This window comes from Lissotriton vulgaris, chromosome 10, assembly GCF_964263255.1.
Source record: "Lissotriton vulgaris chromosome 10, aLisVul1.2, whole genome shotgun sequence".
Lineage (NCBI taxonomy): Eukaryota > Metazoa > Chordata > Amphibia > Caudata > Salamandridae > Lissotriton > Lissotriton vulgaris.
Window position 1 is genome coordinate 200,214,189 of NC_141698.1, and position 26,073 is coordinate 200,240,261.

At 45.7% G+C, this 26,073-nt stretch overlaps 2 protein-coding genes across 5 annotated transcripts in view; one reads left to right on the forward strand and one right to left on the reverse strand.

Annotated features, from left to right (window-relative positions):
- The window catches only part of LOC147684983 (mitogen-activated protein kinase kinase kinase 3-like), a 424,161-nt gene that overhangs the window by 304,150 nt on the left and 93,938 nt on the right, over window positions 1–26,073 (forward strand). For all 4 annotated transcript variants that reach the window (XM_086940880.1, XM_086940882.1, XM_086940881.1 and 1 more), the window contains exon 5: window positions 18,871–18,970. In XM_086940880.1, the coding sequence (XP_086797006.1) occupies window positions 18,871–18,970 (100 nt within the window). The remainder of the gene's footprint in view (window positions 1–18,870; window positions 18,971–26,073) is intronic.
- LOC147684985 (DNA replication factor Cdt1-like) lies at window positions 9,804–10,970 on the reverse strand. The gene has a single exon (XM_086942276.1). The coding sequence runs from the start codon at window positions 10,851–10,853 to the stop codon at window positions 9,804–9,806; it is 1,050 nt and encodes a 349-aa protein (XP_086798402.1). The 5' UTR covers window positions 10,854–10,970.

Sequence of the window (26,073 nt, forward strand, 5' to 3'; positions counted from 1 at the left end):
GAGCACCTGAACGTACATGTGTGAATACCAACTTGCAATTACAACTATTAAAAATACACATGTTGCCCTACGAACTCTGCTCCCAAATTGATTCAATATCTAGACAAAATAATTTGTTACCCTTGTGTTACCGGACCTAGTCATGCCACCCTTGAACTTTTGTTCTTCCTATAAACTGTTCTGCTGCAATACATTAAATTAATTAAGCAAACGGGGGTGGTGATGGACAGAGTTTCTGAATTAAGCAGAATACTCTCACACAGTCAAGAGATCAGGGCTTGATCCAACACCGTTTTTTAGCTCACTGCACCAGCCCAGCTCAGAACCTGGCTATATGCAAATTAGTCTGTCCCTGGCCCAGTGCATCATGGGAACAGGGCAGACCAAACTACCAAGCCAATTCTTTCACTGGACGGAAACAAGCTTCCGGGGACCGGTTTCTGGCATTTCAGCCGTCGTCGGCCCGGCTTGCTTGAATCCTGATGGTGCAATGAGCAAGGGACTCACGTCTGAGTATACCCTTCCACGCTTATGGTGGACAAAACAATTAAGCAAATTAAATGGAATAGTACTGTCTCTTCTCCTGAGTAAATAGGTGCCCTAACCAGGGATTATCCTGCACCTCTTCAAATTGAAAGGGAGAGTACCTGTACTTCTCAGTGCTTCTTCAATACTTTTAATGGAAGAATACAGGCAATTCTTGGGAGCAAATAGGTAGTCTAACTAGTGTGCACATGCACTTCTTTAATTTGAAAGGAAGAATACCATCACTTCTCAGCACTTCTGAAATACATTTAATGGAAGAGTACCGGCACTTCTCAGCACTGCTGCAATGCATTTCATTGGAACGTGCTGGCACTTCGCTTGAGCAAGCAGGTACTCTAAGTAGTGAGAACCTGCATGTCTTTAATTTGAAAGGGACAGTACCTGCACTTCTGTAATACATTTAATGGGAGAGTATCAGTACTTCTCAGGAGCAAATAGGTAATCTAACTAGTGAGTACCTTGATTCGTTGGTCTTTCACAATGGACATTCCTGTTTAATGTTGATTTTGTTTGAACTTTAATTTTTTTTTTTTTTAAACTGTATTTCAATTCCTGCCACTCATTTTGTCTCATTTAGTGCACCTTTTCCAAGATTTCAATTTTTGTTCAGATTTTAAAGGAAGATATGAAAGGTAAACTTTGGACCTTGGGCGTAGCAAAGATCCCCTTGCATGCTGGTATTCACTTCTCACAAGTACCAGAAAATAGACAGACACTTGGGCAATCATCCTTCAGAGAGCCATTAGACCGCAAAAGACCAAAGGCCTGCTCTCTGCTGAGTAATTTAAGAATTAAAGATTACTGATTGTTGCTGTGAATAAAAATGTGGCTTCTCATCTGAAATATTTGAAGACCTTTTTCATACAGTAATAAAACCAGGATTGATTTTCCTATGTTAAGAGACAATTTGGTTGTGTATGGTTTACACCTCCCAATGACTTTCTACTAGAGGGTTTTATTTCTGAAATAAGAGAAAAATGGACGAACTTAATGAAGAAAAGAGCCCTAACAAAACCAGAAGGAAAAAGGTATTTGTCTCTCGAGCTCTTCCAAGGTGAAATATCTTCTCACTGGCCAAGAAGCAGTAAGATATCACTAAATATAGTAAAAAAAACTAGCATCTGTAATTAGCGTAATGGTCGTGCCTTTCCCCAGCGTTAAAGTGCTATGAACTGGTGGGACTCTGTGCTAATGGAGTGGTGGTTTGAGGGAATACTGTTCCTGCTCCACAAGGTGGCCAGAGCAGGATAGCTGCTCACTGTGATGCACCAATGAACGACATCAACATATTGATGTAGAGCCAGAGCTTAGTTTGAGCCGGTGGTTTCCAGTGCTCGGCACCAGCACTTAATTGTCCACATCCGCACTTATGACAGCTGCCACATGGTGGCACTCTTTGTATAGTCTAGAGATGAGCGGTTCAGGAATTGTTTATTAATTCAGTACACATTAAAACAGCTAATACCTGCCTCCCAAGCCATTTTTATAGCTTTGGGAGCCTGGAATAGTCTGAACTGTCACACTTAGAGCAGTGGGCTGGTTAGTAGTTCTGTAAGTACTGTCTCTGGTAATGCTGGCAGTAGCAATGGGTGGTGCAAGCTGCGGGGGCCTCCTGACGAGAGTCCTGGCACTTATGTTTTTTTTTTACAAATTAAGCATTGTAGCACACGTCTCACACCTCTCCAGTGCTTCTAAATATGATGGTGCTGGATTCTTTGATAGTTCAGGTGCAGGGAGTTATCATGATGAGTCGCAAAAAGCAATCAACCACCCGTAGAGGAGTTTTAGGCTCAGCAGAAGCTGTTGGTTTGTCACAATAGAAGATAGTTAGGAAGTACCAGCTGCCATATTGTGCCACCAGTGATTGTCTGGAAATAGTCAAGTTTGTAGTAGACCATGGCCTGATCTTGGATGTGGTAGGAGTGCACGTTGCTAAGTGTATAGCAGGACAGTGATTACAGCAGACTATGAAGGAGTTAGGAAGAGATAAAACAGATGCTGGCAACAGCTGTTCTATTAGGTGATATTGCAAGAACTTTATATTTCAAATTCTCAATATTCAAGGTTGTCTTAATGGGGCATCCTTCTCCCTCATGCTGGTGAGATTTGACCTGTAATCCCAATAAATGACTAAGGATATACATGTTAGACTTTCTAGGTGGGAAAGAAGGAGACTGGGTACAGCCGATTTAAACCCCACTTCTGTGTCCTATCCCTTTATATCCAGGGGCACAGATATTTAAGTACAGGTTATATGCCCACATGGAGTTTGTGTTTTAGATCCTGCATCTTTGGCGAGGTGGAGACCCAAGTAGAACCAAATTGTACAGTTGTGGCACAGTAAACTTTTTAAAGTTGCTTTCAGATGGGCAGAGTCGAGATGTCATCACATGTTTGAGTTTGATTGAGTATCAAATAAAAAGAAATCTTAATTCACGAACAAGCTCTCTATTTTAGGAAGTAATTCTTGGTCACCCATTACCCATTTTTTCATCATTATTTAGCATTTTGGAGAATGTCCTTGTATACAATGAAGTAACTAGAGATCCACACGTTTATGGTCAAATATAAGTGATTCAGACGGTTCGTTTTGCCTTATAAAAACTTTGACTGGTTTCTTGGTGTGTTTGACTGTTGCACAAGGTGCATTTTGTTAATACATTTTTATGTGTGCTTGTTTTATTAATTTTAAATCAAAGTTACTTCGCCTGAGCTCTAAACATAACTCATTTACACACTCGTATCTAATTCTTAAACTCCGTAGTTTCCCCCACTGCTCCACCCCGGTCACCACCGTACAGCTAGATCCTTACTGGCACTGGGAACAGTGCTTGCCCGCCTCCTTTGTGCACAGTCTGACTAACTCAGCGTTATGAATGGGAACTGAAGTCCAGTATTGAACCCAGAGTAAGGTGCTGTGCATGTTTTCTATGATTGATCCATCTAGCAGAGGTTAAGCTCTGTGTCTCTCGAGTTACTCCAAGAGTGCCTTCATTCCTAGTCAAGGGTGGCTCTTGCTTACTCGCCAGACTTTGGTTGAGGGCAACTGGCAATTAGTTTGACGGTTGCACTATTCTCTGCACCCTTCTGCGAAGATCCAGCTGGCTGTTGTAGTGAAATCTGATCTGTATTTCATTGCTGGGACCATTGACTTTACTAATATTAGAATTCACTGTCTTTGTGCTGCATTTGCAGTAGCAATACTGCTGGTATTCTATTAGGAGGGCACAGTGACGTCGACTCAAAGTCCAGTTGAGGTGTGCCTAAGACCATTTTGTTCAATTTTTAAAAGCATTTCTTGAGGCAAGCAATTCCTATATCTATAAGCCACTCTTTGTAACAGCATGTCCTAACTTTGCACATGTCCGCTTTGTACATCAAGCGGAGCTCTAAACCCTGTGATTTGTTGAAGTGACATGAGTGCTCGGGTCACTAAAACATGACATTGTATACTCCAAGGATGCTGGGAGAGATCCTTTGGGGGGTTCTTGAGTGGGAGACCCAAAAAGCATGAGGTACACAACCGTTTAGTGAAAACCAGATAACCTCAAAATAAATGTAAAATATAGTACCTTGGCGAAGTAACCTCATACAAAAGCATTTGAATTGTGCTGTTATAATAAGACAATGCCTAAGCGGGGTTAAAAAAGATCTTTCACTCCATAAAACATGGCTTTAGGTGCAAAATCAGGTAAATATTTAATGTTAGGTGAAATATCTAATAAAGCGAGTATGTCGCATGCCAGAAGTGCCCTCTAACATTAAATGCACCAGTCATTTATATCATCAGGGTGGATGGACTAAAAAGGGGAAGCTACAACTAAAAGTTGGAACAGTGGGAAAAAAAATGAAAGTCCTCGTTCTGTGAATACGCTGCATCTCAAAGAAGGCTTGGGTTGTCCTTAAAAACCCAAAGTGAGGTTTAGACATGTAGCTCACTTCTCACTACTTTATCTCTTGGGGCAGTTTGGAATAAAAAGATGGCGTCAAAAAGTAAGCTGTGATGTTGATTGGAAACCGTCACATAGAATGACTGGCACCATGCAAAAAAAGAAGCGATATTTAGTGGTGCTTCAGACCGCGTACTGCCCTATCCAACTTATTGAAAGGGGAGACTGCTTCTGTCCGCCGACCAAACATTGTCGCTGCTTGGGACATTGATGGCCTAGATCAGGGTTCTCCAAAGCCGGTCCTGTGGGACCTGGTCCATGCCAGATTTTTAAGAGAACTACATTTATCTGATGGGGATATGGAGACCGACATTGGAGAATCCTCTTCCAGCTCATTAACACAGTTAGATGGGAAACTATGAGTATCAATCAGATGAAAGTGGGAACAAATCCTCAAACGTGGCTTTATTATTAGCATTCTGGTTGCTGTTTGACTTATCCATTCTCCTCTGCTGCACATCTCAGCTGTAAACTTTTCTTCGCAGTAATTCTAGTAGCATTTTCTAGGAGTCAGTGTCTCCAAATTGATCATGCGCAATTATTAAAATATACGCATTCTAGAGGCGTGGTAGGGTCGAATGAGGTTGCGCACAGCACACATCGGAACAACCGTTCCGTTTAACGGTCTTATGTTCATTACATAGCTTCCATCCGATGGGGCTCTTGTGATTTTTTAGACTTCTTCTCCAGCTGCTGCCAATGAGGATAGAGTGCGGCATAAAGGTCAGAGCTGCCAACTTTGGAGTTGGGAACCAGGTTCGAGTCTCAACATCAGCTCAACATCTTGTGATTCTGGGCAAATCACGTAATCTCCCTTGTGCCTACCAAAAATGAATGTGTAATGTAACTGGTGCTCATGTAAAGCGCTTCAATACCTTTGCGTCGAGTTTGCGCTATATATAACTGGAGAAGAAATAAAATGGGTCTACAGCAAGTGGTAAAATACATAAATAGTTTATGTAGAGTTTTGTTGTAAAAAATACCATCAGCCAACTACCTGATGGGCACTTTTTAATGCTTGAAACCAGATAATTAGTTTAAGAAAATGAGCCCTTGAGCAGGAAATTGGCGGAAGCTTCTCATTGGCTCCATCCTCACAAACAAGGATTCCATTGGAGTGAATGATGATGATGTCACCGTGGACATGACTGAAAGCGTTGGGCAGTAACCCGGTTTTATGCAAAATTATGCACTTTTATGTTGGAAGGGGAGGCAGCCATTCTATTCAGTGGTGGCTGCAGCCCATCTACCCTGACAAAGCACTGTGGCAACCCCCTACTTCCATTTCCAGATCAGCAGACCGTCATGGGACCCTTTTTAAATATATAATGGGGCATCAGTTGTATCACCTTCCTCAAGTATGTTAAAGATCCTTAGTAATTCGCAGAGCTCGAGGGTACCCCACCTGTCAGAGGCAGCTATTATTATTGGCTTTTTTTCTAATGTAAGGTGTAAATTATTGTTCAAAAAGTTTTTTCTTTTTTAGTACATTTTAATAATAGAAACATAATCAAGGTGACCATTTCAATTTTGAAAACAGCTAACAGGCCCATTTTAAAGCAGTACAGTTCAGTCCAAACTGGGCCACTCTGGTATGGCCTTTGCAGTTTATTTCAAATGTTGGCAGGGCAAACAGGAACACTGCACTTAGAAGCAGTGCCTTAAATATATATTTCTTTTTATTGATGTGTAAAGTGCTGACTTGCAACATGTTGCCTATTCTTAGCACTTGATCTTTTATTGTCAGGTACAAAAAGAACAGCTGATGGACAGAATGCAGAACAATGTCATACATTCACACCAAGAGATCTGGGCCTAAATCCATCGTTTTTTTGCTCACCATGCCATGCCAGTTTGGACCCAGCCATATGCAAATCTGTCTTGACCAACCATGTGCCCAATGGGAACAGTCCACCCTGAACTGCCAGGCCAGGTCCACCCTAGACTGGAAACAAGCATCCTAGGACTGCTTTCGGGCTCTCAGCCCTCATCAGCCAGGATAGCTTGACTCCAGTTGGATGGAGAGCATGGGACCCGTGTCTGGGCATACCTGTCCCACTCGGGTGTAACAAGCATTTACAATGCAATGGTTTTGCCTTTGGTAAAGTTAGAGCTATTGGCATTGCTCGACATTATTTTTATTTATGTTTTTTTTAACATAAATAAATGACATTGTCATTTACAATGCCACTAGCTTTATCTCTCGCAAATGACACACACAAACACACACAGAGCCCCCCCACACACACCCACACAGAGCCCCCCCACACACACACCCACACAGAGCCCCCCACACACAGAGCCACACAAGGCCACCCACACACACAGCCACACAAAGCCCTCCACAGACCCACACAGAGCCTTCCACAGACACCCACACAGCACAAGCAGGCAACAGGGGCACACGGAGGCACAAGCAGGCAACAGGGGCACACGGAGGCACAAGCAGGCAACAGGGGCACGAAAACTGAGGCACAAGCAGGCAACAGGGGCACGAAAACTGAGGCACAAGCAGGCAACAGGGGCACACGGAGGCACAAGCAGGCAACAGGGGCACACGGAGGCACAAGCAGGCAACAGGGGCACACAGAGGCACAAGCAGGCAACAGGGGCACACGGAGGCACAAGCAGGCAACAGGGGCACACGGAGGCACAAGCAGGCAACAGGGGCACACGGAGGCACACGCAGGCAACAGGGTCACGAAAACAAGCACAAGCAGGCAAAAGGGTCACAAGCAGGAATTGTAATTTAGACGGGGCTGAAGTGGAGAACGGTCAGTAGGGAAGTAGAGCGGCTGGTGCAGTGGTACTAGGCCGAAAGGTGAGAGGGGTATGTCTGCACCCCAGTTTGGACAGTTTCCACTACCTAACAGGGATTGGTGGGAGGGGGGCGTACTTCTTGCTTGCTTTAGGGCTGTTACTTCGGGGACGCAGTGCACGCTCTTGCCTGCTGCCACTGGGACACGACAACAGGCAGGGAGAGGACAGGCTGGGAGAGGGCAGGGAGGGGACAGGCTGGGAGAGGGCAGGGAGGGGACAGGCTGGGAGAGGGCAGGCTGGAAGTGGACAAGCTGGGAGAGGACAGGCTGGGAAAGGTCATGGAGGGGACAGGCTGGGAGAGGGCAGGCTGGGAGAGGGCAGGCTGGGAGTGGGCAGGCCGGGAGAGGGCAGGCCGGGAGAGGACAGGCTGCGAGAGGGCAGGCTGCGAGAGGGCAGGCTGCAAGAGGGCAGGCTGGGAGAGGGCAGGCTGCGAGAGGGCAGGCTGCGAGAGGGCAGGCTGCGAGAGGGCAGGCTGCGAGAGGGCAGGCTGCGAGAGGGCAGGCTGCGAGAGGGCAGGCTGCTAGAGGGCAGGCTGCGAGAGGACAGGCTGGGAGAGGACAGGCTGGGAGAAGACAGGCTGGGAGAGGACAGGCTGGGAGAGGACAGGCTGGGAGAGGACAGGCTGGGAGAGGGCAGGCTGGGAGAGGGCAGGCTGGGAGAGGACAGGCTAGGAAGCAGAGAGGGTCTTACCTGAGAAGTCTGCCAGCGCGGAGCTCTCCGGGGCGCAGAGCAGCAGCAGGGCCCAGCAGAGCAGGGCGGGGGGCTGCAGGGGCTCACAGAGGTGTGCTACCACGCAGAGTGTGGGCGGCAGCAAGACCGGTTCACTCCCCCCTGGTCACTGGTGGACTTTAGAGTGACATGAGGGCCACCGTTTCCACTCGCTATTTAATGTACAGGACTCGCTCCGGTGCCTGGGATGTCCCGCTGGCATAAAGCGCAGGAATCGTATCATAGTGGTCTTTGCATATGCTTGTTTTACGCACCTGCAGAGAGTAAAATGGATTGATTTAACCCGATATTTCTCTCAGTTTCCAGACAGTTCAGCTTTGAAACCGTGAGCAATGCTTGCCTCTTTCTGTCTCAAGCCATTCTGTCTCAAAATAATGCACTAACTCCGAGAAATTTCAGGTTAAATGCATTCATTGTATGCCCTGAATGGGCATAAAAGGCGCGCAGCCTTGTGCCCTAGTACCCAGAGTTTAGGGACCTGTGGTGGAGGCGGACAGGGCCGGTCTCCATCTTTCAGGAGTTGCTGCTGATTCAACGGTGAAGCCCGGCTCCTTAGGTGAATTATACCCAGGGGCTCCCCTCACCGCCCCTCAGCAGTGCTTAGCCAAGGGGTCACCTGGTCCCTTATTCTCAATGAACTCCTGTGACATTAAAAACGAGGCGGCTGCTCTGATTGGAGGCCGCTTCAGCCGTCGCTGGTTTGTTTTAAGACGTTGCAAGTGTGAGCAAATCAGTGCTACTACAGCCGTAAAGTTCCCCAGAATGTTATTTTCTACCCGGGCTCAGCACAGGAATGAAAATGAATGTGTTTGATTGGATCGTACACCGCGTCAGCTGCTGAACACCTCAGGATTGTACGCCAGCCATATCCCACTGGGGGATGCTTTGTGACCTATGCAGTCAGGGGCAGTCAGTCGTCTCTACTCTTGTACTCATGCGCCACCACCCGCAGGGCTCAGCTGCCACAGGTCGCGCTGGGATGAGGAATCCTTTCTCTGAGTTCCTTCTCTTGTGTCGCCAAGCCTTGGTGTGCGCTGCTCGCCCGGTCACCTGTGCCACTGGTTAGAAGACATCAGGTGTCTCTTTGTTTCATTCGCTTTGAACTCGCTCGTGTTTCTGGCGCAGGTTCTTGGTCCGCACAGCTTGTTCCGTCTCTCATCGACACCGGAGACAGGGCAGCAAATCTGCAAAGCGGAGCTTTGGCGTCCATCAATGATGGAGGCCCGGTCCGCTGGTGGCAAACCGGTAGAGGAAGAAGTGGGGCAAGGATAGGATGCTCAGTGTCCCGGCTCCACGCAGGTTGATTTTCACCGGTGATCCTCAGCAGAAGCAGATCGTTTCTTCACATAGACAACTGCAAACAAATAACACAACCCCCAGTACCTAACTCATGAAGTAAATCATGGCTGCCACGGCTGTCATCAGGAAACACACATCATTATTGGATGCGTTTTGCTGTCGCGTGCAACACTTTAACTGCCCCATAAAGGAAGCAGGTTAAATGTTGCAGGCAGCCGCAGTTTCGAACCCGCCCGGGGAGCAGCGCAGCGAAGACTGATCCGCCTCCATTAATGCAGCAACCACTGCCTTTTACCACCCCTCCCCACCCTGCGCAAATACTGCATAGTGGATCTGTGGGATCTTTTTAATTAAAACAATATTTTGCATACAAACAGGCTGAACAGATGGCACAAAGGTTAGACCCAAACATAATAGGCTAATAAAAATACAAAAATGTGCAAATTAACATGGCTAGCTCTATAAAAAGGGACTAGAAACTCGGTAGGCTGTGGGATAAACAGTTTTAATCTGACCAATGTTCCTCTCCTCAAAAGGCTTGTGCATCATATCCTGCACGCCTTGCTTCACTTTGGTGAAGGTCACAGTCTCACTTCTGTTGAAGAGCATTCCCACGATTGTGTCCATGCTGCGGAACATCTCGGCCAGCACCTTGTACTTGTAGGGTAAAGACAGTCCAGGGGGAACATCCTGGGCAAGGGTGTGGAAACGCTGGAATGCTGGAACAGGGCTTTCCTCACTCCTTTGCACTCTGTCACCGGACTTAATTAGCATGGGTTCCTCCTCTAGCTTTTTGGCTTTCTGCACCCGTTTACGCTCTTCTAACTTCTTCAGCCGCTTTTGGAGAGTCTTGAGATCAGAGGTGTTTTTTACAGGCAGTGCTGTTGTCGGACCCTTGGGGGAAGAGGCGGTGTTAGTAACAGATGTCGTTGGTGGTTTCTTGGTCACCGGAGATGTTGATAGATTCAGTTTCTGGGTTAGCTCTTGGATTCTCTGCATGCGCGATTGGAGCTCAGCCAGGTTTCGGGTTGGCTCAGCCTTCACTTCCAGAAAACCGGGGTCCTCTTGCCATCGGCTGTCCTGCTTCAGCCCCGGTGAAAGGATGCCGTTGGCCAGGTTCTTGGCATTCTTCTCCAGGGATGTAGGGGTGGACGACTGAAGGACTGGTTCAGAGGTCAGACTTGCAACCTGCTCAAAGGCCGGCACCTCTACCCCGGGGAGGATGAGCTTCTTGCGGGCGGACCGCTTGGTCTCCACGGGCTGGGGGTCGTTGTCGGATTCTGGCCGAGCTCGCTTCTTCCTGGTGGCCGAGGAGCGGGGGGTGCATAGGGCGGGCGGGTCCGTGCCGGGCGGCGTGCGGGGCAGGGAGAGCTCGACGGTCCGCGAGGGGCTGAGCGCGGCAGGCTGCTCGGCCAGCAGCTTGCGGCTCTTGCTTCCTAGGGGCCCGGAGCAGGGCGGGGTGCCCGCCTTGCTCTGGGCGGAATAATCGGTCATCCGAAGCTGGGCCATCGCGGGTCACAATGGAGGGATACACGATGTTCCGAAAGAGAACCCGGGGGAAGCGGTGACCAATGGACCCGGCCGCCGAAAGTCTCTTATGGCAACGCCGGGTGAGATCACAATAGAGAATGGAAGGAGCCACGATCACAACGTTCTACAGAACGTCTGAAAGGATGGCAGCTAGCAGAGGCGTTTGCTTGAAATGAGTACAGGAGAAACAAACCACCACGTGCTGCAGTAACAGCGTCGTACACCTGCCTCCCTCCCCGTCCCAAGGCCCTTGGCCTCCTAATCGGGGCCTCCCCGCCATCTTACCATGGTGCCCCGGTGTGTCGGAAGCTGCGCTCCCCGGGCTGCGGTCGGCGATAGGGGCGGGGCTGCTAGGGCGCCGCTCTAGATCCTATGACGAGGACTCCTGCCGCAGTGGCTCGCGCTGCTCCTGACCCACGACTGTAAGACGGCAGCAGAGGGGGGAGGGGAGCCGGAGACAGGGGGAGGGGTGGGGCTGCGACACCAGCATCCGGGGCACCGTGGAGGCGCTGACAGCTCATTTGCATGCGTGCGCATGGGGTAAACACCCTGCGTCAGAGACAGCAGCTCTCTGAAGCAAAGAAATGGAAAAGGGACTTGCTTCGTCGGAAGGAGTTTAAAGGTGGTCTGGGTAGAACAAGAGCCGAGCGAGCAGGAAGGCAGGTGCCGGCAATGCCGGACCAGATTCGGGGGCGTTCCCGGCTTTTGGCTGACGTAGCGTGACGTAGCCAAAAGCCAAAAATTCTCGGGAACGCCCCCGAATCTGGTCCTGCATTGACGGACAAACGTGTCTTCCAATGGCTAGCCTACATTTATGGAGCTAGCCAATGGAAGACGGGGCGGATTCCAAGCCCCATATACTATATCTCATTAGGTTTTTTCCTAGCACATGCGTACTTCGTACGCATTGGCTAGGCAAAACCTAAAAAGAACAATTGATGGGCAGAATGCAGAACAATGTCATACATTCACCCCAGTACAGAGATCTGGGCCTAAATCCATCATTTTTTTGCTCACCATGCCATTCCAGTTTGGACCCAGCATATGCAAATCATTCTTGACCCTGTGCCCAATGGGAACAGTCCAGCCCGAACTGCCAGGCCAGGACCTCCCTGGACCGAAAACAAGCATCCTAGGACTTATTTCGGGCTTTCAGCCCTCATCAGCCAGGATAGCTTGACTCCATTGGCATGGAGAGCACGAGACCCACGTCTGGGCATACCCGTTCCACTCGGGGTGACAAAAGCAAAAAGAACAATTGATGGACAGAATGCAGAACAATGTCATACATTCACCCCAGTGCAGAAATCTGGGCCTATATCTATTGTTTTTGTTTGCATAGCACTTTTCACCCTAAGTGGGGCTGGTTTCCGGTCCAGGGAGGACCTTGCTTGGCAGTTTGGTCTGGACTGTTCCCATGAGGCACAGGGTCAAGACTGATTTGCATATGGGTGGGTCTAAACTGGGGTGGCATGGTGAGCAAAAGAACAATGGATTTAACCCAGATCTCTTGACTGGGGTGAATATATGATTTATTCAGCAATCCATCCATCATTTGTTTGAGTAGCACTTTTCACCCTAAGTGGGAAGGGTATGCCCAGACGTAGGTCCCTTGCTCACTGTGCCACTGGGTTCAAGCTAGCCTGGCTGATGCAGGGTCGTACCCAGAAACAGGTCCCAAGATGCTTGTTTCCGGTTCAGGGAGGACCTGGCTTGGCCGTTTGGTCTGGATTGTTCCCAGGGCCAGACTGGCAGTAGCGGGCACCGGGCATTTCCCCAATGGGCCGCCAGAGTGGGGGCCGGTTTTGTTACCGGGGGTCTGCAATATTGGTCCCCAGTGACAAAACCATCGAAAACCGGCCCATGCAAACAGCTTGGCCACACCCCCTCAGCCCCCCTCCCCGGGGGGCCGGCCAAGCAGTTTGCCAGGGCCGGTTTCGGTTCCCAGTCCGGACCTGACTGTTCCCATGAGGCACAGGGTCAAGACAGATTTGCATATTGCTGGGTCTAAACTGGGGTGGCATGGTGAGCAAAAGAACGATGGATTTAACCCAGATCTCTTGACTGGGGGCGAGTGTATGATTTTTTCAACATTCCGTCTATCATTTGCTTGCGTAGCACTTATTGTCAGGTGGGCTTCTCGTAAACATGTCTCTTATGGATTCCTCTCTCCACTTATATCTGTCTCCAGTCTCTCTAAAGCTCAAACCTCAGGCCATTTTGGCACAATAATAATCTTCCCAAACATATTCTTGGGAAACATTTGGACAATCGATATGATATTTGCTAAAGAGACAGACAGGAGCAAGGGTTTGAACAGATTTTGGTGAAAAGTAGCAGCTTAGGTTTTCCACTGCACCCGGCCAATTGACCTAACAGTTCCCTGTAGGACTCGCCTGTTGTAATTATTGATGCAGTTGAGATTTTCTTGCCTCTGGTCATTATCAATGCTCGTGATTTAAAACGACCTCCAGCATAAGAAGCAGAGTTGATGGTGGTTTTGGATAGAAATTCTTATGCTAAACTTATTCTGGTATTTTTCTGAGGAAGACCTGCCTCCTTACCGTAAGATACAGTAGTGCAGTGGCAAACGGATTTGTGATGGGAAATTTCCTACACCAAATCTTTTGCTGCTCTGGGCCATAAATAAATATGAAACCCCAGTGTGATCAGAATATGAGACGGTTTTTGACAGAAACAATATGTTTGTTGGTATTCCTGTTTAAGCTTGGAGGACTGAGTCAACAGTCTCTTCATTTCACTTTTGAGGCTATGGATCCTAGTTCTACCTGAGTAATAGGTGGTGAAGCACACATTTATTTTTTGTACTGATTTCCATAGCACTTTACCCCAAACTTGTACCACATATGAAGTCAAGTTCAAGCCTTAATGTAAAAGAAAGAAAAAGAAAATATTTCAATTCAAGATTTAAGATACAACTAGGAAAATGATATATGATCTAAGATGAGCTTTACAAACAGATAACAAAGAAGTTACTTGTTTCAGGGAACAAGTACATTTACTAGACTGAGGTAAAGAATTCCATGTTTCATGGGCAAGTAAAGTAAAAAATTAGAATCCAATGATGGGGCGCAGAGACCAGAAAGAACATTAAGGAAAATTAGGTGGAAGAGAATGCAAAGATTGATGGATGGACATAAAAGAAGAGAATGTGAAATTAAAAACTGGGAAGATAATGGCATACAAGTGTACTATCGGGAAGTTTTCAAGGTACCAGAACAACTGAAGAAAATAAATGAAACCGTTGATGTGCCTAGACAGAAAGAAGAGCATTACAGGATGGACAAGAACAACAGTACGCTTAGCTGTGGAAGGTTGAGAACAGGAAACCAATCAGAATGCTTGGTTTCAGGGCAATAACCAACAGTGGTTCTAGCTCACAAGGACTGTCATTTCTTCCTCTTCATAAATGCAAATGAGGAGACACTGGTGCTTGAAAACTGACCTGTGGCTCTCACTACACCCTTTGACCTCTGTATCACCTTCTTGTGTTGGACAGTCACCTCTGGGTTGGCGGAAGCGCAGTGGTGCTGCTGCTCTCCTTCACTGGATCCAGCGATGAACAATGTTTCCGCTGTTACAGCTGTGCACCCATTATTGACCATATCAGCCGGCAACAACACATGTATGAGCAGTGGTAGTAATTAAAGGTGGGATCTTACAACTGTGTTTAAAAAAAATGCACCTTAGAGTTATACTTTATACTTTGTTTAGAAGTTAAAAATAGGAGTCAAACCTGCAAAGATGCTGAGATTCACCCAGTTTTTAAGGAGAGAGGCGTGGGTTTTCTTGTACCAATAGAGCACTTTGCAGAATTCCAAACAGAGCTCCTATTGTGGTGCAGAGATGAAGATTGTGCATAGTACAGTGCAATGTCCTTAAGTTTTCAGTGCGGCGGGGACTGTGTAGGCCAGGATCCTTGTGTGGTGGTAGTCAATTGAGAAGAAATAGTTAATTTCGTACGTCAGAGTTCTTGACTTGATCTGGAGCTCCCACACTTTCAGATAACAACTTTTCAGGCACAGCGCCCAAAGCAATAAAGTTTAGGTTTGAAGCCTGTCCACCCTCTTGCAGTAACTGCATGAAAGGACACAGCTTGTTACAGAATGCAGTATCAACAGAAACTCACACTCCCTCAAAAAAGGCCTGCCTGATCTTCGGAAACATGGCAAAAACAAATGAGTTGGGACATAGAGGGTTTCCGTAAAGCCCCAAAACATATCTTTTTCTCACTAAAGTAACTCAGCCGCCTTGCTTCCTTATCTTTATGAGCTCCTCGGAGTAGCAGTGCACTGTATAAATCCCCCTCATTCATTCACTCATTTATTCATGGTGATACAGTTCAAGTACACGACCGCGCATTCCACAGTACAAATGTTCTCACAGATAAAAATTGCCTACGATTACAGAATATATTGCACCTCACGCATGACCATTGACCCTTTAACCACAAACAGTGTGCGGTTCCTCATGAAAGAGGAATAGAGAGGGCGCTGTTGGTTGGAAAGAGTAAGATCAACAGGATCGGGCGATCCAATTGATCAGAAGCCATGGCCCTCACACACCCAGAAGGTGTCATGCTTCGTCATCGGGCAGCTCCTCGTTGATCTTTTAAGAAAGTGCATGAAAATGAGCACAACTTCCTCATGGAAGGAAGCCCCGGCACAATCAACCTCTCCTCGTTTGCTCTACTCTTTTAATCACCATTACGCCATCGCATGGTTTCTAGCAACCAGTCGCTATATGTGCCTCCTCCAAGAACATAACAATCTCTGAATTTGTTTGTAGTCCATCTGCACACTTCTCAAATAATTTACACAAATCTTTCACCAGCAGTTACTTTCCAACTCTTTCGATTCAAATAATGAATCTCTTAATTTACAATTCTAACCTCGCCTTCTAATTTCTAACCTAAGCAATCAAAACAAAAATCAATCACAAAAAACCTTAGATGTACTTCAATGAAATGGTTCGTCTTTTGAACACAAGACTAAAACCCATTAACATCAATTCACAAGAATCATAGACTAATGCCTTAAATGGTTTTCATCTGAAGAGTACAAGTGGAAATCTAATCAACTAATTAAACAACCGACTAACCAATAACCCTATATTCCCACAGTAGCGTCCTACTCGCTAAAAGCACTTCAATGCTTTTTCAAGGGTAGTAAGCGCTATTAAAAATGGAAAAACAATGCAATGCAATACTATAAATGGACACAAACAACTACACACCTGAGACAGTAAGAATCTTCCTCAAGAAATGGGATGTGGAAGAGTGCAAACCTTTTCCAGAGTGCCCTCCTATGAACAACACCCTAGATGAAGTAAATTACTGCACATTACTGAGAATTATAAATTGTGAATCTGACCCTGTTATGATAAGATTGTAGCAGCTCCTAGAAAGTTTCTAGGTTTCTTCTACTTCTGCAAGTTACTTACAAGCTACTTACTACCCTCATGGAAAATAAGCAAATGTCTAGAAATACCACCGTTGGGGAAAATAATTTTAAAAATATCTTGAAAATGAAAATACTTTTACACTCATGGCGGATGTCAAGAAATAATTTGAGTAAAAATTACAGTAGTGGAGAACTTCAATGTATGTTTTCTGAAAACATTTTAGGGATGGCGCAACCAATGTCACCAAATGTTTCAGGCTAATTACTTGCAATTTCACTGTAATCTTTCCTTGATGGCAGCTGAAAGGCTTGTGTTACTAGTGGAACTAGAAGCAACTGTAAGACCACCATCCACCATTTTGGAATCGTTAGATTGTTTTGATTTTTCAGCTGCTCTGTTCTGGTTTTTAGAGACTGCCCAGGTTGGCGGCGTGGTCAGCCGCCCCATTCAATCCGTTGTTATGACCAGATTAGAAGAAAGATCCTTCCTTGAATCCGAAAATTTTAAAACAAAATGGAGTACATTCTTGCAAATTTTGCTAATTGGTTAATGTTTTTTGTTTGGGGTACGGCGTACAGCAAAATACTAAATCTGCATGAATTCTCAAACTTGAACCTGGGAATTGCCCATATGGAGTGCCTGCCTTATTTTTCAGTTATGCTAAAATAAGCATGGACTTAAAAGAAAATCATAGACTTGTGGGAAAGACATTCTATTTACCAACATTCGGTTTGCCCCTCAAAATCACTTAATGCTGTAATCCACTAGGTAAAAGGTTTGTTCAAGCATTTACATATTGTCTAGTGTCTGTTAACTATTACATTTAACATGTACGCTTTTATGTTTTTTTGTTTGTTTTGTAATTCTTTATTAACATTTATGCATAAAATGTCATCATAAAGAAAAGTTTAAACAAGTATTATCCATTATGTAATTCACGTACTACAAGACATTATTGTGGTTTTACTGTAAGTGATCCTGTGTGGGGGTTTTCTGTGCCAGTGATCCCCAGTCCGGAAAGCTGATGCAGAAAGATGAGATTTCGTAAAGAAAACCGGTCTCTGATGTTTGTGTTTATTACAGCATAACCCAAGGGACAGAGGACCATATTACCAACAAGTAGCGATATTTATCGCTAAATAGGCTTAGTGACGATTTTTTTATTGCTGCCTATCGCTGGATATGTTAGCGGAGAAAACATGCTATAAGCAATGTTTTTCTCCATTGTGCTAAAATATCCAGCGATAGCGACGAAATGCGTGAATATCACTGAGAATACAGCGATATTAACGCATTAGAGACAAAATGCTCTTAGCCATGTTATCCACCTCCCATTGGATAACATGTCTAAGAACTGGTCTGGGCAGGTGTTAGTATTTGGAGATATTCGCGCTTAGCACGAATATTTCCAACGCTACGCCTGCCTTGCTAATAGGCAATAGCGACGTTAGCGACTGCTTTCAGTCGCTAACTGGTTGGGTATGCCCACTTTGCATGTCATTAGCGATAAACATCGCTGACATGCAAAGCGGGCCCCAAACCGCTCACTCTCGCCTAAAGGCTGTCGCTAACATCAGTTAGCGACAGCTTGCCAATAGGATGATAGGATTATCGCCGCTTAGCGGCCGAAAACTGCCGCTAAATCGGCGATAATTGCCTATCGCCCCCCTTGGTAATATGCCCCAGAGTTTTTAATAGTCCAAAGGGAGTTGCTTCTCATCCCCATACAGAGCTACTTGTTGAATCCTTCCGGTCTCACTCTGTAGCCATGCTAAAGTCGCTTTTGAAGGGTGTTATTGCCCTGCCGTTCTCCCACCAGAGGCATTGGGCAGGTCTACACTTTTTGTTCTGCAGTTGGTCCTCCTTTCTGTCAGTACGTTGAAAAGGACCAATTCCACAGCCTCTGCCACACTCTTTAAATACTTGATTCCCTCCCCTTCAGGTTCCTCCCCTGACCATAGCATAGTAGAGGCGAGCGTTTTGTCTTATTTCTAGCTTGGGGGTTAGTTCTCCCAAGGTGTTCAGCAATGACAAGCATATGCGATTGGCTGCCTGCACCACCTGTGCTTGCCGCCCCTACTACACCAATAATGGGACCCAACTAGTACTATGGTGCCTTCCATTTTAGTCGGTAGAGATGCACTGTGCAGTGAGGCTCAAATGGCTGTAGCAGACCATGCTGCCTGTGAGTGCCGCTGTCTCCAGAGCCCCAGCTACCATGATATTGGGTCTCGCCACTATCTATGTATGGTGCTGCCCTGCCCTTGAGAGCCAAGAAGTACTGTAGTGGTCTTTCTCCAGATCGAAAAAAGGGTGCAGCCCGACAAAGCTCTACTTGAGTATTCATGCGCTGTGTGTTTGCAACATGCACTGCTCATGGTCCTCCCTTTACATCCCTAATATTGGTGTGAAGACAATGGATGACCTCTCTATTTGTCCTGGGTCTATGGATGAGGGCAGATGCTAAATGGGATGCTGACAGCGCTACAGGGTGAACCTTGATGCAAAGATTGTGTGCATGTGACCCTCTCAGAAGCCACCTCTGCTAATTCTTATGCGTTCTATTTTGCAGGATTATCCAGTTTCGAAGGCCTGTTAAATTCAAGGAAGTGCTGCAGAAAGTTACCGATGCCTTTGGCCAGCTGATGGACTTGCATTATGCAAACAATGAGGTAAGGAGTAGTTCAGCAAGTTTACTAGCCACTTGGCATATGATTGCTACAGCTCAATAAATCATCAGCATTTCACGTGGTCTTTAATATTTCAGACATTACTTATTTGTGCAGTGGAACAGTCATTACAACCTCATTAAAATGTTGCCCTTTGCTTGCTGTATTATACTGGCTTGATCTGGCCCTTTGCTGCCTTAGATATTGGTCATTTCCCTTTGTGATGCGTAGTCTTCCTCAAAATCAGCATTTTCCGTCCAATGCATTTATATTTGCTTGGGGTTTATTATGAACCTCATTGTCAAGCAGGATGCACAGGCCATCCCCTTTCTGGACAGAAGTGACCTAGATCATTTGTGCAGAGGTCTGGACCAGGCAGTAGTTTGATGGGCAACGATTGGAGCTTCTGTCTTCAACTGATTATGTTCAGTTTGTTACATACTTCCATTTATTGACAATAGTCGTATCGTTTATCTCTTCCCTCTGATTGGCCGTCTGTCCCTTCAGTTGTCAATGGTAGGGGATTCCATAGAGGGGGATGATGTAAGCTGTGACTTGCAAAAGTGTGGGATGGCAAGCTGTTTGTCTCTGATGGATCTAAGAATTTGGGCAGATACGCAGAGGCAGAGTTTGTTTGAGACGAAAAGAGAACTGCTGTCATGCTGGGCAAGGTAGAGGATGTGTATGGATTTAAACTCGATCACGTAGAATTGGGGCAACCAGTAGGGGTTGACCAAATGTTGGAAGCCACCGACTCCGACCCCGGCTTCCCATCACAGATCGAAGTGCTGGAGGACATGAATGAAGTGATGGTGATCATTTTGTAGTTTGACTGCAAGAATCAAACAACAACTCCCACATTTAAGAGAGGATCTGTATTGCAAATTGGATTGGAAGTGCTCTCTGCCGAATAGCAGCATCTTTTAGGCCCATTAACACAGCACCATATTTTTAGGCCATTTTACTGTTTCCTTCCAACGCCAAGCACTATAGTTCCACCCGCATCATGCGCATTGTACCATCCTCAAATGTCAGAATATTTCAGTCATGGTAGGTTTTTCTCTCTTCAGAGGTTAACCGTTGTTCTGGGTCGTACTTCAATCAATCACTCTTTAGTGATGGCTCTCATCACATGGATGTATGTCGAAACAATGCATGCCTTTACCATGCATGTCATTCTCCCGCAGTATTTACAACGAATATGTGCATGCATTCCTTTACCGCGCATATTCTTACAACAGCATGTCGTAGGGAAAGCTCTGGACTTAGGAGAATTATAATTTACTATTCAAACTCCAGACTGCCCAACAGTAGGGAAAGCGTTGGACTTAAAAGTCCAACGGCGCTTTCCCTATGGCATGTCGTTCTAACGATATGTGTGGTAAAGTAATGCGTGGTAAAGACGCATTTCTTGTAACGCCTGCATTGTAACAGCATCGTAAAAGACGCATTCGTTGTAACGCCTGCATTGTAACAGCATCGTAAATGCTGTTTACCCATCACAAAGGAACATTGGGGCAGATGTATCAAGGGAATTTTTAGTCGCAAACGCTGCGGTTCGCAAAAAAGCAGCATTTGCGATTAAAAATTAGCTAAATGGAAAGTATGAAGAAAAATGTATAGCAAAATTAAGGAATTGCAAAATTTGTGATTCCTTAATTTTGTGTAAGCACTTAAGGAATCGCAAATTGCGATTCCTTAAATGCTATGCATAAAGCATTTCAATTTAGCGATTTTTCCTTAAGAAATCGCAAATTACCACCAACTTCAAGTTGGTGGTAATTTGCGAATTCTTACACAAATGCACTTTTTTGCATTTGTGAAGGTGCCATGTGGCGCACATACATGCCCTTAGGGCATGTATGTGCGCCATATGCGCACACATGTGAATTTCAGGGGTGCAGCAGGGTGTCCTTAGGACTCCCTTGCACCCTTGAAATTATTCTCAATTTGCGATTCTCAAATTGCAAATCGCAAATTGAGAATAACTTCCAATGTATTCCTATAGGCCTCCTGGCCCATAGAAATGAATGGGAAATGATTCCTTAATTGCGAATTCGCAATTTGCTATTCGCAATTAAGGAATAATAAGAAATCGCTAAAAAATTGCGATTTTTTTTAGATAGATACCATTTTGCAATTCTCAAATAGCGATTCTCAAAAAATCGCTATTTGAGAATCGCAAATAGGTATTTTGATACATCTGCCCCCTAGTTCATTTCAGGCGGATCTACTGAGCTTCTATTGCCACACTTGAGGTGGCCTATGAACTTTAGGCCTTTTGATGGACTTGCTCTACTGTATCAATTTTTTTCGTTCCTACTGCTGCCTTTTTATACAATTTACAGCATCGTTGATTATTGAGGCGAGAATTAAGCAGGCACCTCCCCATATGATCCCTAATTAGGAGCAGCTGGTGAAGGATACCCCTAAAATCCGTGTCTTTGCCAGATCAGTATCCTTCTCTATTTATGCAAGTTCCCATAAATCCCTCAGCAAAAAAGAGATTCTTGAAATGAAACAGCCCTATTGATCATTTAAGTACCTAGATGGTGGTTCACTCTTTCATTATAATTTTTTCTTTTCACGGCTCTCAGGTTTTGTCCCAGGGAAATGTTAGCGCCAAGACGCCCAAGGGCAATCGTGCGCTTCAGAAATTCCAAATAAAATCCTTTGCAGGTGTGAGCTGCATCTCTTCTTACGATACACTGCAGTTGAGGCAGATTTTTGTTGGGCTCTATTTGTTGCACTGCTTATGAGAGGCATGAGCGGCTGGAAGGTGTTTTATGTTTTTGTTGCAATCTCCGCCAAATGTTATGGGGAAACTTCACAAAGGTGGCAAGCCTTTAGCATTGCCACATTTGCTTCAAAGTAAGTGTACATTGTGTGACAATATATGTTTCGAAAGATACATGGTACGGAGATAAACTCTGCATACATTCTTTCTTAGCTTGGTACGGGTAGGGTGAAAATGATCTCATGGTGCACAGATACATACTGTCAAGAAAAAAGTTACATTGATAAACTTTGTACACCCCTCTGTATGGTATGGCTCTTTTCCGTTGCCCTGTGGTCCTCAGAATGGACACTATTTTCCAGTGCTGCCTGTAGATGTTCTCGTTTCGAGAAGTGATCACCAAGTTGGCTTAGGTTGTACACAAGGCTTCCGCGTGGAACAATACATCGCCTAATATACATTGGAACAAGACTTTCTGCCATTTTATTTGTACATTGTTGTTTCAAAATCCCTATAGGACAGAGAAAGAGCTGGAAAAGCTTGTAGGCCCATCAATGCCAACAGTGTCTCTTCCTGTGGCAAAGTCCAACTTTTTTGTTAATAAGAATATTGTTGTTCGCATTGACTAGAAATGTGTAATAGAGAACATAAGTCTTCATTGACTCTTTCCGGGCAAAATGAACAGCGGCGGCTCCTCCTCTATGGCGCAGGAGTGCCGTCCCCTCAAAAACATCAGGAAAGGGAAATACAGGACACTCGTTTTATTTCTCCTTTCGTGCTGAGTCTGGGGGCAGGGCCTGGGGGGTGGCGGCACTGAGGGGAGTGGTAGTGCACTCCCTTCACTGCGCACAATGGTCATGCGCAGTGAACCTCTCTCCAATCCCAGCTGCATTGCTGGGGTTGGAGAGAGCAGGCAGAGAGACTCACAGAATGTCCTGGAGTGATAATTGAGGGCGCTCAGGCCAATCCTGAAACTGCTCTCATGTGAGAGTAGCTTCAGGATTGGCTGCGGGCCATGCTGGGAGCATGTGTCTGTGTATTTTATTTTTATTTTGCCCCCACTCCCTTTGCGGCCCCAATTGCCCCTCCCTCCCGCCCTGCCATTCATCCCAAGCACGTGCCGTAACCGTTAATGAACGGCTGCAATCAGTGCTGGTGGTGGGCACAGAGGTCTAACGCAGGCTTATTCAGCGCAGGGGACCCTTTACGGACCCCTTAACCAGCCAGGGACCCCCATTCAGCACAATGTCAATGAATATCTGTGAGATAGGGGACACTCAGGGGCCCTTCTTCACATTCAAGAGGGGGCTTCAATTTCTGCACCAGCACCCTATTTTTTAAATCTGTACTCATTTTTTCATTATTAGACTTGATCCAGAGCAAAAATTGAGAAAAGAAAAGGGATGCGGAATATAGAACAGGAGGGACCAAGGGAGATAACAGGGATGAAAAAGCATGCCCAGGACAGATGTAAAGACGACTGTAAGCGGAGGGTATGTGAAGAAGACAGTAAGCGGAGGGTATGTAAAGAAGACAGTAAGCGGAGGGTGGTGAAAGAAAGAGGAATCAGGTGGAATCAGGACTTGGCAGCCTTGGCCATCAACCCCCGGCATTCAGCAGTGTCGGTGGTGGCCCCTGCACTTATTTATTTATTTATTAAATTAAGCACTAGCTGTGATGGATTTTAGTTTCCAAACTATATCCTCGTTATAAAAGGGACAAAAGAATATGAGAAAGAAAAGTTTTGGATGGAGTGTATTTTCCTTATTAATTGTCTCTTCTCGCGTCATGGCTGCTGTTCCGCTATGCTCCATTATCCAGATAAAATCCAGGGAATCTATTATACTTCCAGCTATGGCATCTGGGTCTTCGCCAATGTTGCCCTCTGCCACTGCATCTCAAGCCCTTCCCAGGCATGAGTCGCATGTTTTTTAGGTAATACTGATACCGTTTCCTTGAGAAAAGTATTTTCTCTTGAGTTGGATTCGAACACCTTTCATTCTAAACACATATGAGTAGTGATCGCGACATATCACTCTTTCCCAGGTTCTAACCACATGTGTAATCAAAAAACACATCCTTGCTAATGGGCAATTTTTAGGTTTGGCTTGTGCAGCAAAATCTTTTGTATTAAAAAAAATATCTTAAAAGGGGCTGATGTGCAGCATGTCATAAAGTTTTAAAATAAAGCTCTATGATACCATCAGTGCCGGGCATGTCATACAGATGTAATTTTACTTTAAGACATGCTGCACTGCAGTTCTCGCTGCTGTACAGCATGTCTAAAAAAACAAGGACAAAACTAATATATTTACAGAGGCGAAACCTATTGGCTTTGCCAATGCTTGTTTTTCCGGTACATTTAAAAAAAAAACTACATTCTATATAAATGTACAATTAAAATCAATTAGTATCTGAACTTTAAAATCCATGAACATCAAATAAATAGTACAAGGCCGCTCAGGTGTTGTTGAGTAAGAAACAGATTCATGGAGAAGCCCCTAAGTTGGAAGTCGGTCCTCTTACATATAAATACCCGGACTCGCTTCCTGGACTGGGCAACATCAGGCACTGAGACACTGGGCAACCTATATGCTGGCAGGCAGGTGCAATCTTTTGAGGAATTGCAGCTTACCTACAACTTACCGACAGGATGGCTCCTACTTGTTGGGGCACTCTTAGCAATACTGCAAAGGAGGTGGGGGGATGGCCATATTGAACCCAAGATACATTGAGGACACCCCACTATGTGTCCAGACTCAGGTAAACATAAAGCTATTACTAGCTTATTTAATGCACTACAGGAGGATGTGATCAACCCCATTCATGAATGGGCGATGGATGTCAGCACCCCAATATCAGATGAGGATTGGACATGGGTTAACCCCTTGCGTGCTAACAACGGCCGGGAGACGTCATGGCACACAGTGCTCGTGTGCTGATGACGGCTCCCAGCCGTCATGACCGCACCCGCAATCGGAATGTTCCGCACAGGCGCAGAATCGCGGCCGCGCCCAAGGGGTTAAAACTAATGTCCCCCGAGTGTCGACTAACGCCCGTTTTAAACTAATCAACCTCTACTAAATACATAGGGCAAATTTCACTCCGAGCAAAATAAACAAATATTTCCATCTCGCCTAGGTGGCTTGCCCCAGATGTGGCGAGGAGAGCTCTGAGTTGTTACATATGGTGTGTAACGCATCTTAATAACTTCAAGGCATTAATTAAGGACATAACTCACCTCAATTTAGTGATACAGCCTTCGTTGTGCCTTTTGGGGCTTTATTCTATGCAGGGCGACCACCAAATTTATAGATCTTGCACTGATGTTAGCCAAGAGACAAATAACTTCTAATTGGAAGAGTCCCAGGGTCCCCCAGTTGGCGAAGTGGCGTAGCGACCCAACACACTGGACTGCGCATGGGAGTATGAACCCTATGAGAGATGCCAAACGAGGAAGCGTCCCGATGGAGATGGCGGCCCCTGGGAAGGTCTGCTGGGTGAGCTTGGGCAGGATGTGGGCCATGACCGAGGGGGCTCCCCCATACCCTAGATTACAATTTATGTGGATGGCAGACACTCCCCCAGACAGGTAGTGGGCCCAGCAGGCTGAATTCTCTACAGCAAATGTAAGCATTTAATCAGGCTGCTTCAACCCCCCCTCCCCTCCACCTGGCATACCAGAATGCTGCCTCATAACAGACGATAGAAATACAAGAACCTATCTGTACTTTCCCCCTTGGGTGGCAGTTGGTATGGGCTAGTGGGTGTGGGGGAATGAGATTGTCATTACAGTTTTAGATGGGATGGTATGGCTCATGTTGTTACAATGCACTAATGTGGTGTCTAATGTGATAAAAGCAAGGATGAGGACCTGCGGTGCCTTGCGCAGGCCCTAAACTGTTTTGCATATATATGTTGACTGCTGCTGACTTTACCATAGCCATTCATGTTATGCACAATGGTGCCTTCCATGCTCCTCACTGGTATTTCACTGTAAATGCCAATAAACTGTGTTTAAAAAACAGTAAGAAAAAGATTCATAAGCTATTGGCAGCTAGGGTCAGTTTTCAAATAGTGCTTAGTGTTGGGAGGGAGGGGTGCCCTGTCTCTTTGCACTTCTTGTTTTGTTCCACAAGAGATCGGAGGCTTAATAAGACACAATACCACTCAAATTACCTTCATATTTCACTATACCAATTTACCATGACTATTTATGGGTTCTGGAGTAGCGTGCTACAGGCAGAAAAAAGCACTTCAACACCTCATCGGGGTAGCAAGCACTATATAAATGCAAACCTTTTCCCCTCTTCTACCCTTTCATGATCCTTCTCAATCCAAATAACTGACTAACATATCCACCACTCAA